This window comes from Macrobrachium nipponense, chromosome 14 (assembly GCF_015104395.2).
Source record: "Macrobrachium nipponense isolate FS-2020 chromosome 14, ASM1510439v2, whole genome shotgun sequence".
NCBI lineage: Eukaryota > Metazoa > Arthropoda > Malacostraca > Decapoda > Palaemonidae > Macrobrachium > Macrobrachium nipponense.
This window is the reverse complement of record NC_087207.1, coordinates 53965559-53980558: the sequence shown is the minus strand read 5'-3', so window position 1 is coordinate 53980558 and position 15000 is coordinate 53965559. Positions and strand designations below refer to the sequence as shown.

The 15000-nt window shown below is 39.7% G+C and overlaps 2 protein-coding genes across 2 annotated transcripts in view; one reads left to right on the top strand and one right to left on the bottom strand.

The window, feature by feature from the left end:
* Nucleotides 1-15000, top strand: part of LOC135226506 (muscle-specific protein 20-like) — a 70590-nt gene that overhangs the window by 33101 nt on the left and 22489 nt on the right. The window lies entirely within an intron of this gene.
* LOC135226505 (muscle-specific protein 20-like) overlaps nt 9154-15000 on the bottom strand; it is a 15815-nt gene continuing 9968 nt past the window's right edge. Inside the window, exons 2-4 of the mRNA XM_064266124.1 lie at nt 12289-12488; nt 11680-11800; nt 9154-10320 (exon numbers count right to left, since the gene is read on the bottom strand). Coding sequence (XP_064122194.1) covers nt 10135-10320; nt 11680-11800; nt 12289-12488 — 507 coding nt within the window. The 3' untranslated portion in view covers nt 9154-10134. The remainder of the gene's footprint in view (nt 10321-11679; nt 11801-12288; nt 12489-15000) is intronic.

Sequence of the window (15000 nt, the reverse complement as noted above, 5' to 3'; positions counted from 1 at the left end):
TCTGGAGAGAAAGGATTAGGGAAGGGAGGGTATTCAGAGGGGGAGGGGGAGGAGAAAAAATATAAGTGTTGTGGGGGGGGGGAAGAGGAGATTGGCACCTGGGTAGGGGTATGGAGAGAAGGGCATCTGGATGGGTGGGGGTGGGTAGGGAAGGGAAAGAGGGAGAGGTGGTAGGTATCCTGAGAAGAAGGGAGTGGCGGGGGAAGGGAGTGGGTATCAGTATAAGGGTTAAGGAATAGGGAGGGTATGAAAACCCCCTTCTGTTCGCCCCCTCTTAATCCCCTCCGTATTGCACCCCCGCCCCCCCCCACCCCCGTTCTTCTTTCACGGAGACGTAACCACGAAATACATCGAGATGCGTCTATTGCCTGAGGAGAGGTTGGGAATTTTGGCAGAAACTTTTGACGTAGTCTGGACCGGAAGAGGGGGAGGGTGTATGGTGGGGGTGGGGAGGGGGGGGGAGTGGTGGCAGCGCCAGGGGAGGTACGGAAAGGGATAGCCAAAAACATATATATATATATATATATATATATATTTTGGGAAGCGTTGCTTCGAGAAGATGAGAGAAGAAATAAGAAAAGAAAAAGGAAAAAACTCGCAAAGTAAAGAAAAAATAAATAAATAACGCAAAAAAAGGGTGAAAAAATACTCGATAATACTTTTACTACCAGAGAAGTATCCTCATCCAGTGTTGGTGCTGATGATGGCGTTTGAGATTAGCCGTTTTGCGCGAGCGCGAGCGGGCACTGATGTTCGTCTTTCTTTATTCTTATTGTTGCTGCCACTAAATGGAAAAATATAGATTCCTCGCCATTTGTTTATTGATCCCAAATAATATTATCATAAATAGGTAGTTCACTGTCAAACTGTTACATTTATAAGTGATACTTAATTCATACTATACTTTATCATCATCATTATTATTATTATTATTATTATTATTATTATTATTATTATTATTATTGCGAATGGTTGTGCATTCCTAATTGACTGCTCAAAAAAAAGGCAATATAACACGCTGCAATAATTTCATTACCAGTAGATATCATTAGATACATAATTATATGCTAATAATAATAATAATAATAATAATAATAATAATAATAATAATAATAATAATAATAATAATAATAATATTTTACATCAACTCCCTTTTAAGAAAAGTAGGTAGATATATCAAATAATGTAAGTTAGCCACTTTACAAAAAACACAAAAATATTTGAGAAGACGATTACACGAAACAAGGCGTAATCCGACCTCCAGCTTAACTGGGACACGTGCAAGATCTTCCCCTCACGCATAAGCTGTTAACATTATATTCCTAACTTAACGTAAATTAAAACGTGCTAAAATCTACAGTCAAATAGAGCCTTGTTTCACCAACGAAAATTAGAATAAATATGCTATATTTTATCAGAAATATTTTTTCTGTACTGTTTATCATGCACATTATTCACTTTTATATTTTCATTCTCATCAAATAAATCATAAATAATACACTATCCTAAAATTCCCGTACCTTCAACTCAAGTGAGACACATTTTTCAGACCTTTTTAGGCTCTTCCATAGACCTGTCCTAACCCGACCAGCCCCTACCCCCTAAAAAAAACAAAGTAGTTTGTACAGGTTAACTCCCCGAGTAAACGGGAATGAATTACAAAGGACTTTAGAATATAAAATTAAACTTCCTCGGTAACGCATACGTGATTTCCGGAGTGACCTTAGAGGGTAGGCCTAAGTTAACGTTATGAATTTCTCTCTCTCTCTCTCTCATTCTCGTCTCTCCTCGTCGTCTCTCCATGTCTCTCCTCTCTGATCCATCTACTAGATTTCTTACTTTTTTATTCACATACAATTCATACCTGTAATTCTGGCCGAGTTTATCTCTCTCTCTCTCTCTCTCTCTCTCTCTCTCTCTTCTCTCTCTCTCATTTCATGATATTTACCTGACAATCTACTTATTAAATTCCGTTCATCTGTTAATTATGAACTTATATAGATTCTTCTCTCTCTCTCTCTCTCTCTCTCTCTCATTTTATGATACTTACCTGACAAGCTCCTCTTTACATTCCGTCCTTCTGTTATTGAATATATAGAATTCTTTCTCTCTCTCATCGTCTCTCTCACTTTCTCTCTCTCTCTCTCTCTCATCTCCCCCACTCTCTCTCTCATTTTATGATACTTACCTGACAATCTCCTTTTTAAATTCCGTCCTTCTGTTATGAATTGATATAGATTCTTCTCTCTCTCTCTCTCTCTCTCTCTCTCTCTCTCTCTCTCTCTCTCTCTCTCTCCTCATTTTATGAATACTTACCTGACAATCTCTTTTTAATTCCGTTCTTCTGTTATGAATTGATATAGATTTCTTCTCTCTCTCTCTCTCTCTCTCTCTCTCTCTCTCTCTCTCTCATTTTATGATACTTACCTGACAATCTCCTCTTTAAATTCCGTTCATCTGTTATGAATTGATATAGTCTCTCTCTCTCTCTCTCTCTCTCTCTCTCTCTCTCTCTCTCTCTCTCTCTCTCAGTGCGATATGAATTCAGATCACGATCCACCCGCACCCATCTTGGTACAGACGCGAGAGGCTAATTTAGTCCTTCGATTATTGTTAAACGAAAAACATATTTTACCGTTATCTTCCCTTTCTCACTAATTTAATGTTCTTGTTTATTTATTCTTATTTTTTTTATTTATTCGCGTACTTTTTGTTTACTTAGTTCTTGTTAAAGATGTCGGTAAGTATGAGTGAACTAAGTCATGAGAAACAATTATTATCTACCGATTCCGAGAGTAATTAAATCAGTCGGATACTAACAGACAGTTATGTAAAATATTATATATATATATATATTATATAGATATATATTATATATGTGTGTGTGTGTGTGTATATATATATATATATATATATATATATATATATATATATTATGCATATTTAAACTATAAGTGAATGTCTGGTAGAGCTCTTACTGCATTGGGACTTCCCTGGCAAATAGTGTTTAAAAAAATAGGCCTACCACACAAGTCTACCAGATGATCAATTAACAACTCAAGTGCCCTGTCACACTACAGTAAAACTCGTCGTTAAAGCATGTCGGAACCTTATTGCATTATTATCACAAGCAGGCAGAAAACAAGACAACGGCCGTAAGTGGGGAACGTGTGTTTAATGACCTATTTCACTGTTTGTTTGCTTGTATGGTGTTTTTACTTTGCATGGAACCAGTGGTTATTCAGCAACGGGACCAACGGTTTTACGTGACTTCAGGACCACGTCGAGAGTGAACTTCTATCACCAGAAATACACATCTCTCACACCTCAATGGAACGTCCGAGAATCGAACTGTAGTGGTGTGGACGGGGCGCATTTTTCTTAGTTGTAACCGAGTACCTGGACATTTCGCTGGAAAAAGCGGGACGCCATATCTCAAAAACTAACCATAGAATTTTGAAAATAATCTCATTATGTTCCCCATACCCAAATTACCACAACTATCTAGTCAAACTAGCCTAACCTAACCAAGAGGGATGGCCAAAAAAAAAAAAAAAAAAAAAAACGGGGCTGGTGCAATACTCGCATACATCTGGGGAATTTGCGGACGGGTCATAGGTCTACTAATAGTCCACTGGGAGAGATGAGAACAGACGTAGGTCTGCTTTGAGTGACGGTACTACTTGTTGTAGTTGAAGACCGTGGAACTTAGAGCGCGCGTACGCTGTTAATTTTAGGTCAAGTTCTTACAGAATCTTGAACGAAACTTAATGAAGGTCAATTATGAAGATTCTATCAAGTAGTTTAGCATACAATAAATCGTTCAGAGATTTTATACACACACAAACACAGACACAGAGAGAAGGAAACAATTCAAGCTACACTTAGCCAATGAAGAAGGCGAAACAAATGTAGAAGAAGAAGAAGAAGAAGAAGCGTGACGAATGGTGGCTATAAAAGAGAGGTGTAACAAGCGGGAAAAATCTTCTTTTAATGTATATTGGTATAAGAGCGAGAGGAGGACATGTTGACAAGACCTGAGGTGGGTTTCCTATTGGAATGTCTTCGGAAGCCACGAGAGAGAGAGAGAGAGAGAGAGAGAGAGAGAGAGGTGGATGGGGGGTGGGGGGTCATGCGGAGGAGGAGGATGTCTTGTTGTCGTTTCAAGCGACCCCCACTGAGAAAGAGAGAGAGAGAGAGAGAGAGAGAGAATATGTTATCGTTTCAAGATTCGTCATTGAGAGAGAGAAAGAGAGAGAGAAAGCTCAAGATTTCCCACTGAAAGAGAGAGAGAGAGAGAGCGAGAGAGATTTCCCCAATAAGATAAAGACAGACAGACCAAGAATGTGGAGGATTGCGTCGTGTTGTCGTCTCAAGATTCCCTACTGAGAGAGAGAGAGAGAGAGAGAAGAGAGAGAGAGAGAGAGAGAGAGAGAGAGAGCCGTAGGAGTAGGAGTGGGAGTTATTCAGCCAAAAGTTTGATCTTGTATCAAGAATCCATTTCTGAAGAGGCGTCCCGGAGACAAATTTGCGAGAGGAATCGGCATTGATTCCGCGCCTCTGTCGAAGTCCCTCCCGCTCTGCGGTCTACCCGATCGAGGACGAGGTCAGTCCCCCCGGGTGGGGGGAGGGGGGGGTGATCGACTGGATGGGAAATGGATGGGTTTCATCGAGAGAGAGAGAGAGAGAGACATGGGGTTTAAATGATGAAGTATTGAAAAAAGAGAGAGGGGGGAATTCTTGAAGTATGACGTTTAAAGGAGGTAACCAAAAAGAAAAATTGGAGAGAGAGAGAGAGAGAGAGAGAGAAATGGGGTTTTAAATGATGAAATATTGAAAATATGACATTTGCAGGAAGGTAACCAGAAAGAGAGGGAGAGAGAGAGAGAAAGACAGACAGACAGACAGACAGACAGACCTTACAGACCTTACCTTACAGACCTTACATCTTGTTCGGGTTGCCCCAGGTCCCTCAGTGTGAGGCACCTCTAATGTCTACCAGAGAGTTGCTAGTACATCTTCCGGTATATTTTGCATCTTCCAATCTTCGATGGTCTGGGATGCAGCTTAGACATTTGTCGAGCTTATTCTTAAACACATCTACGCTCACCCCTGATATATTCCTCAGATGAGCTGGCAACGCATTGAATAGACGCTGCATTGTCGATGCTGGTGCGTAGTGGATTAATGTCTTATGTGCTTTCCATAGTTTTCCTGGTATAGTTTTGGGCACTATTAATCTACCTCTGCTTGCTCTTTCTGATATTTTGAGCTCCATGATGTTTTCGGTAATTCCTTCTATCTGTTTCCATGCCTGAATTATCATGTAACGTTCTCTTCTCCTTTCTAGACTATATGATTTTAAGGATTGTAGTCTTTCCCAGTAGTCAAGATCCTAAACTTCTTCTATTCCAGCTGTAAAGGACCTTTGTACACTCTCTATTTGTGCAATATCCTTTTGATAGTGTGGGTACCATATCATATTGCAATATTCAAGTGGACTACAAACATATGTTTTATAAAGCATAATCATGTGTTGAGCTTTTCTTGTTTTGAAGTGCCGTAACAACATTCCCATTTTTGCTTTACATATTGCCAATAGAATTGCTATTTGATCATAGCATAACATGTTCCTATTCAACATCACACCAAGGTCTTTAACTGCTTCCTTATTTGTGATTGTCTCATTATTAGGTCCCCTATATGCATATAGCTTTCCTTCTCTGTCTCCATAATTTATTGATTCAAATTTATCAGAGTTAATTACCATCCTATTTACCTCTGCCCAATCTTATACTTTGTAAGGTCTCTTTGTAGCGCGTTCCTATCTCATCACAAGTAAGTCTCTACTTATTCTGTGTCATCGGCGAAACTACTCATTACCGAGTCCTTAACATTACTGTCTATGTCTGCATTCATAATAACAAACAGTAATGCAGCTAACACCGTACCTTGTGGCACACCGGATATTACCTTAGCTTCATCCGATTTCTCATCGTTTGCAATAGTAACTATGTGTTGTGTAAAAAATTCTTTTAACCATCTTCCTACTTTATCCACTATATTATGTTTCCTAATTTTTTGCTAATATATTATGAGCTACCTTGTCAAAAGCTTTTGCAAAGTCTGGATAAACCACATCTGTTTGTTTCCGCTTTTCATATTTTTGTATATGTTCTCACGGTGGACTAACAGTTGGGCTTTGTGTACTTCTTCCGGGTACGAAACCATGTTGTCCTATATTAAACAAATTATTTTTTATTAAATGTTTCATAATATTTTTCTTCATTACCCTTTCATACACTTTCATAATATGTGATGTTAGACTCACAGGCCTATAATTACTTGCCCTCTAGTCTTGATCCACTTTTTTTTGAAAGTAGAGGTAATATATGCTAATTTGTGCTCATCATAAACCTTGCCTGTATCTACAGTTTGTCTTAATAATATTGCAAGTGGCTTTGCGATAGAATGAACTACTTCTTTAACAAAATAGCAGGGACACCAATCAGACCATGCTGCAGCTCCATTTTTAATTTCATTAGTAGCCTGCACAATATCAGCTTCATTAATATCTATGTCAGCTAAATATTCACTATTTTCATCCCTTACTTCTATATCATTATCTTCATTATCAATTCTAGGGGTAATTCTCTCTTATATCGTTCTGCCAATATGTTGCATATTTGCTTTTTTTCATTCGTTAATCTCCCTTCAATTCTTAGAGGGCCTATTTCTATTCTTCTTTTATTCATCTTTTTCGCATACGAGAGAGAGAGAGAGATGGGGTTTAAATGATGAAATATTGAAGATATGACATTTGAAGGAAGGTAAACCCCAAAAGAGAGGAGAGAGAGAGAGAGAGAGAGAGGAGAGAGAGAGAGAGAATGGGGTTTAAAGATGAAATATTGAAGATATAACAGAGGAGGTAACCAAAGAGAAAGAGAGAGAGAGAGAGAGGAGATGGGGTTTAAATGATGAAAATTTAAGAATGGAATTTGAAGGAAGGAACCAAAGAGGAGAGAGAGAGAGAGAGAGAGAGAGAGAGAGAGAGAGAGAGAGAGATGGGGTTTAAATGATGAAATATTGAAGATATGACATTTGAAGGAAGGTAACCAAAGAGAGAGAGAGAGAGAGAGAGAGAGAGAGAGATGGGGTTTAAAAATGATTGAAATATTTAAGAATATGAATGGGGAAGAGGTAACAAAGAGAGAAGAGAGAGAGAGAGAGAGAGTAGAGAGAGAGAGAGAGTGAGGAGAGTATGATGATGAAAATTTATGACATTTGAAGGAAGGTAACCAGAGAAAGAGAGAGGAGAGAGGGAGAGAAGAGAGGAGAGAGGATGGTTTAAATGATGAAATATTGAAGAATTATGACATTTTGAGGAAGGTAACCAGAGGGAGAGAGAGAGAGAGAGAGAGAGAGAGAGTTAAGTGATGATTCACCGAACATCATAACATTTGAAGATATAACCTAAAAGGCAAATGAAGCGTCAACAGAGACGTTAGTTGAATGCAATATGATGAATATGATGAATGTGGTGACATGACGTCCAAGTGATGAATAAAAGAAAAACATAAGATAAATAAAAAATAAAGACCCAGGTTCATGAATTAGTGCTGAAACCTCGCCTCCTCATACTGGAATCACTAATTATAAAACCGCCAATTCCATCACTGAACCGCCAAACTTCTTCCGAGCCTTTGAATACCTCTCTAAAAGAGTTCTTCGACTTGAGGGCTTTCCCAGGGCACTCTGTATTCGTATTTTGAGGCACTTGCCCGGCACTTGGCGGGACGCTTTCGGCCACACACTGCTCTTAGGACTCTGATACAAGTATGGTTTTTGGCGATCAGTGTCGAGGTGTGCTATCGAAGCGCTCAAATATTCAGTTCGCTCGTAGTAGCTGCCCAGGAAGTGTAGTACGTAGGTGGTTCAGCGGTTCTGTCTAAACGAGCAGTTTCCGAGCTCAGCTTCGGTACCATGCTTGGCCAAGTATCGTGTATATGAGCCCTTAGGGCAGTGAGACCCTTAGGCATTACTTGAAGTGTTCGTTGTAGGCATTACTTAAGGTACTTTGCAGCGTGCCTTCTTTTGGCCCCTGGCTGCAACCACTACTTTCGTTCCTTCTACTGTACCTCCTTTTATATTCTCTTTCTTCCATCTTACTTTCCACCCTCTCCTAACACTTGATTCACAGCGCAACTGCTTTGAGATTGTCCTCCTGTTACACCTATCAACCCTTATACTGTCTATTTCCATTTCAGCGCTGAATGACCTCATAGGTCCTAGCGCTTGGCCTTTGACCTAACTTCTGTATTCAGCTCACCTCAATTTGACAAGTGGAAACTGAAGTGGTTTTGGACACCAGGGTAACTTTAGATCCAGAAAGTGAATGAAAGGAAACACAAGGGTCTTAGTAACAGACCCCTGAGCTGATTAACAGCCCTCCAAGGGCTGGCCCGAAGGGTTTGATATTCTTACGTGGCTAAGAACCAATTGGTCACCTAGCCACGGGACCTACAGCTTATTGTGGGATCCGAACCACATTATATCGAGAAACAGAAATAAATTCCTCTGATTCCGCGTTTGCCGAGCACAGAATCGATCTTCGGACCACCGGATTCGTAGCCGAGCGCGAAAACTACTCATCCAACAAGGAACTTAGTGATTTCTGTGAAATGGCTTCGCAACCACTATGGTAATGTACGCCAAATCAATAAACGTTATAACTATTAGTCTATAGAAACATATTTCAATGCCCATACTTTCTAAACAGAAGATACAATGTAATTTTTTAATATAGGTAAAATTAAACTTCTTTCAATATAATCTGAGTGCTAGGCTTTTCTCTCTCTCTCTCTCTCTCTCTCTCTCTCTCTCTCTCTCTCTCTCTCTCTCTCTCTCTCGTTATAGCTGTTGTTCCATATTCTGTGGAAATTTGTTTTCTGAGTCACTGCCGTTTTAAAAATGTTCTCAGTAAATTTTTGTACATTTTGAATAATAATAATAATAATAATAATAATAATAATAATAATAATAATAATAATAATAATAATAATAATAATAATAATAAGATATAATAATAATAATAATAATAATATACAGTAGGTTTACGAAACGTGAGGCAGAAAGAAATGAAAGGAAAACCCATTGTCACTTTCACGATGTAATTGACAGAGAAAAACATCTGGCGAGAAAAAAAAAGATTACAATAGTCAGGCTTGTGCATACTGCATAAAAAGACTCATTCCAGAATATGCGAGGTTTTGAAGCAGAGAATTAATGATATTATTTTTAAATTGATCAAGAGCAAATGAAAAAAAAAGCTTATCATGAGTGAAAGCTTTTTTTTTGGACCACTCAAACCAAATCTTGCTTAACTCAAAATATATCTATATGGTTAAATAAAAGTAGATATTGGTAGGTTTTCTATATACAGATGAAACAGATAGAGACAGACAGACAGACAAACAACTCAGTTACTTCGGAAGCCAAAAATAGGAAAATATAACAGAAAAGATAAAAGTCAATCAACTCTAAATCACTAGCATTGTTGGTGATAGGATTCTACATTTAAATAATGGAATATTATTCATAATATATGATTCATCCTCGTATGAAGGAGACCAGCATTTCTGTTTGTTCGATGATGAATTTTGGATTTTGATAGTCCCTCCTCGTTTTGACAGCTGCTGTCTAATTTCTCCTGTCAGGGTGGAAAAGAAAACCGTCAGTTCTTGAAGGAGTTGGCGACGGTCAGTAGGTGTATGTACCGGATGCCAGACATTATAATAAAAGATTAATTCTTTAGACGGGACTGACCAGGAGTAACAATCATATCCGCTGTCAACACAAGAACAAGCAGATCGAACCGGATTAGACGAGTATTGCGTGAGACTGTAAACAGGATTTAAAAAAAAGAAAAAAACTGTTTGACGGGACTGTCATGATCCCCCCTTTTCCCCTTTGACGCTCTCTCCCCATCCTACCCCTCCCCCTTCTCTGGCGGGGGCTTGGGGATGGGGTGGGTCTTTCTCACTCATTCTCATCCCGAAACGAGCACGAGAATTTCTCGTCATCGTCTAGTCGTCGTCATTCTCTCCCCCTCTCTCTCTCTCTCTCTCTCTCTGTCTACATATGCCTGGACTGGTTCATGGATCCCATTCCTGATTGTGTGGCCCCCTTGTTCTGGCCCATCTGGAGGCCGATCTGGCCGTCTCTCAGCAGCCTCTGTTGGTCCTCGTCCCACTCTCTCTTGTTCTCGTCCGACATCTTGGGTCCCAGTGTTGGTCCCGTGTACTCCGGGTGCTTCTGGGTCTGCGGGGAAAGACGAAGAAGAAGATTAAGAAGGGAGCGCATAAGATTGTTTGCTGATACGAACAGTGGCGTAGGACCTCTCTCTCTATTTCTGGTGATTAGAAATTCATTTCTCGATATAATAATAAGCTGTGTGTCCTGTTGATAAGTAAACCAATTGGTTCCTAGCCACGTAAGAAGGAAAAGACGAAGAAGAAGAAGCTTAAGAAGGGACGTATAAGGTTTGGTTGCTGATAAGAACAGCGAGTGACCTGTGCCCTCTCTCTCTATTTCTGGTGATTAGAAATTAATTTCTCGATACAATAATAAGCTGTAGGTCCTGTTGACAAATAAACCAATTGGTTTCTAGCTATGTACAAAGGAAAAGACGGAGAAGAAGATTAAGATTAAGAAGGGACGTATAAGGTTTGGTTGCTGATAAGAACAGCGGGTGGTGTAGGCCCTCTCACTCTATTTCTGGTGATTAGAAATTCATTTCTCGATATAATAATAAGCTGTCGGTCCTGTTGACAAGCAAACCAATTGGTTCCCAGCTATGTAAAAAGGTAAAGACGAAGAAGAAGATTAAGATTAAGAAGGGACGTATAAGGTTTGGTTGCTGATAAGAACAGCGGGTGGTGTAGGCCCTCTCTCTCTATTTCTGGTGATTAGAAATTCATTTCTCGATACAATAATAAGCTGTCGGTCCTGTTGACAAGCAAACCAATTGGTTCCCAGCTATGTAAAAAGGAAAAGACGAAGAAGAAGATTAAGATTAAGAAGGGATGTATAAGGTTTGGTTGCTGATAAGAACAGCGGGTGACGTAGGCCCTCCCTCTCTATTTCTGGTGATTAGAAATTCATTTCTCGATACAATAATAAGCTGTAGGTCTTGTTGACAAGCAAACCAATTGGTTCCCAGCTATGTAAAAAGGAAAAGACGAGAAAGAAGATTTAGATTAAGAAGGGACCTATAAGGTTTGGTTGCTGATAAGAACAGCGAGTGACGTAGGCCCTCTCTCTCTATTTCTTCTATTTCTGGTGATTAGAAATTCATTTCTCTATATAAATTTTGAAGGAAAATTGCCGGAACAGCCCTTGGATATTCTCAAAAAGAAGATGCTATGTCAATCAGACTGGATGGAGGAATGAATCCTTGTAAGATCATGATAGATATCAGTAATGACTATTAATAATTCCGTCCGAGACTTACACAGAATATTTGGACCAATGCTGAAAAAAAAATGCATGCTGGAATCAAGACCTATTCAAAATTTATCTCAAAATTGAATCTAGTCCCCATGGACCATTCAGATCACTTTCTGACGCATCTTGTCAACAGATACTGAGGTTAAAGCGTAACAAACAGTAGGAACTTACGAAGCGTCCAAGGGAGTAGAGACAGATCACCACCTGGGGGATGTTACGTCGCTCGTACAGGTCAGCTGTCTGGAAGATCTCCTCGTGGGGAAGGCCGTACTTCTTGACAGCTTCCTGGAATCTGGAAAATGAAGTTTTCGTATCTCAAAAGCTTTCCGACTAAGCTTTCAGACGCTTTCAAACTCAAAATCACAGGACACTCGAGCTTTTAGTTCTAAGTAGATCTGACTGATACCATCATAGATTTTCATTGTTGCAGGTGATCTTGATACTAAGGGAAACTTAAAATTTGCTCAAGTTGGCGTATCTTGTGGGTATTTATGAATAAATGAAATACTAATATTTTCTCATACTTGCAGCATAAATTGAGTTAAATGAATTGCGGTTAGTTGCTTACATAAGATTAGATATTAAGCAACGGTAGTTTTATATGACAATTTAAGTTGCCCCTTAGAGCTAAGATTTATCTTAGCGTGGAACGACAATTTAAGCTGCCCCTCGAACTGAAGCTGACTTCAGTAATGGCTCCAGTGTTCGAAGGTGCCCCAGTGGCACCCTTCCACCCATCCCCCCACCCCCACCCCGCCCCCACCACTAAGCAATTCTTACCTCTGGATGTTCTCCATGAGCTTGAAGGACCCACCCGAAGTCTGGATCTTCTTGACGGATCCCGGCTGGATCTTGTTGATCAGATTACAGAGGACGATGCCGTCCCTGAAGACGTCCTCGAAGTTGCCCGGGGGCAGCTTCTCCCCGAGGACGGCCTCGACCCACGCCATGACCTCGCTCTCGAGTTCCTTGTTGCGTCCCTGTAAAAGGGCATCAGGTTGGTGAAGTGTTCATTGAGAGATAGGCCAAGAGGACAGAGGACTGACGACTCTATGCTCATGGCTATAGTAGAGTCACATGAACCCTGCATGTGATGTCTAGGTCGGTCCTTTACGACGCTCCTGATTGGCTGTTGATAAGCCAATCACAGGGCTGGAAACCCTCAGTCTCTCTCGTGAGTCCACATAGGCAGAATGTATGTTCCACCTGTCCTGAAGGATACTGGTGAAAGACATATCCCTCAGGAGAGGTGGAACATACATCCTGCCTGTGTGAACTCTCGAGAGAGAGACTGAGAGTTTCCAGCCCTGTGACTGGCTTATCAGCAACCAATCAGGAGCGTCGTAAGGGACTGGCCTAGACATCACATGCACGGTTGATGTGGATCTACTATAGCCCAAGCCAGAAGAGTCTGAGACATGAAAGAGGAAAGTTTAGGGGGTTTGACTTCGAAGGTCCAAACTTGCTTCTAGAAAGATGGAATGTTATGGCAGGTGGGGAAAACAGAAGAAGCAATTGGCTGTCGAAGCCTGAGTCAAAGTCACTTGCTGCACAACACTGCGAGTGATGTTATATAACTATAATAAAAAAATTTACTTCCAAGAAATGTTGACTAATACTCATAATTCCGAAGTCTTAAAGAAACATGAGAAAAAAAAAACATGATATACCATGAAACATTTCATACTTTTTCTTTGTTTTTACCCTGAACTTAAATCTATTCATACCATGGAAGAAATTTACTATATTTAATTCTTGTAGATTTATCAATTTAAAGGCGTTTATAAACAGCGAAGGTAAAGGACAAGTGAGATTTGGGGGTGGGGGGGGGGGGGGGGGGGCTGGGGGGAGGCATTGACTGCTATTGTCTAAGCAGATAAATGCAAGCCCCATATATCACCCCTAACCCTATCCTTAAATCACAGGAACAGTAGTTGTTTGAGATTAAGCTGGCCTTATGCCAGCACGGGCTCTTGCTCAAAGAGCAGCCCGTAGCGTAACAGTAAGTCAGACGAATTTTCTAACCGGTTGAAATTATTTCATTCCAAACTGATACATACACACACACACACACACACACACACACACACATATATATATATATATATATATATATATATATATATATATATATATATATATATATATATATATTTATATTTATGGATTTCCACAGTATGATGTATTACATTTTCATGATAGTTTTTGTCATATATATATATATATATATATATATATATATATATATATATATATATATATATATATAATTCATATATAAGACAAAAACCATCATGAAAATGTAATACATTATACTGTGGAAATCCATAAATGAATAAGTAAATAAAAACCGGGGCTAGATTTCAGCGAATTCCGACGAAATCAATATTTCGTCAACATTCATTTCTCGTATATTCCAGCAAGAAATTACCAGCTCCCATCTCGCGATAAAATCCGCCGGAAACGTCACCAGAAATTTCATAGAGCGAAGTTAATGGCGAAGCGGAGTGGCTGAAAGCAAAATAAATATTTGTAATAAAAATAAGAATATTCCCCACATCGACGTCGGCGAACTTATGCAGCCTGGTTTTCATTCGACTCGGAAAAAAAAAGTACTATGCTATTTTTTGGCCATCAGACGGGCTGGTAGCAGCGGCATCGACAAATCAGCAGCGGTAACGGCATAATGGCAAAAGCAGCAGCAGCAGCAGCAGCGTGTCCAATGTCGCGGAGCTAAAATGTAAACAAACGTTCGAATTCGTTGACGAATTAGGAGCTTCGTGATTTCCGTCACGCGTCATTAAATGACCACGCTGAATTTATCCACATAACCTTATGCAGATTACCTATTCACAACACCATAATGTTCACCAAATAATTTGAATGAATCTGACAAGAAATATATTATGACGTTCACTGCTATTCTCGAAGTCGAAGCCGTCGCCACGGGGCAGCGATGGGACGGAGCCGCAGCCTCGGAAATGTGCAGCTAACATGAGGCCTAATTGCCTCGCTGGCTTTATGATCATGGTACGTGTGAATATTGTTAACTGGAAAGCTCGTTGATGCGTTTCTAATGCCATGTCAAACGCTACGTATAGAACTACACTCTATCTGCAAATACTTTTTTCTACAAAACAATGAAAAGTGTTATATGTAAATCACTGTAGTTAAACTCTCAAATCGCCATTGTTTTCATGTATCTGTCTGTGTGTACTACATCTCTCTAAATAAAAGCAGACATTGTCTATCTATTTATCTGTCTATCTATATATTTAATTCCCTTAAAGGACCACCCTTTAAAGTGTTCCCTTAAATGAGCACCTTTCAAAGAGTTCCCTTAAATGAGCATAATCTTATAAAGAGCTCCCTTTTTCACGAGTTCCTTTAATTAATTGCCCCTTTAATTCAAAAGAGGTCCCTCAAAAGGGCCCCTTTGAAAGTTCCCTTAAAAGTGCCCCTTTAAAGGGTTCCCCTTAATTTTAGAGCGGT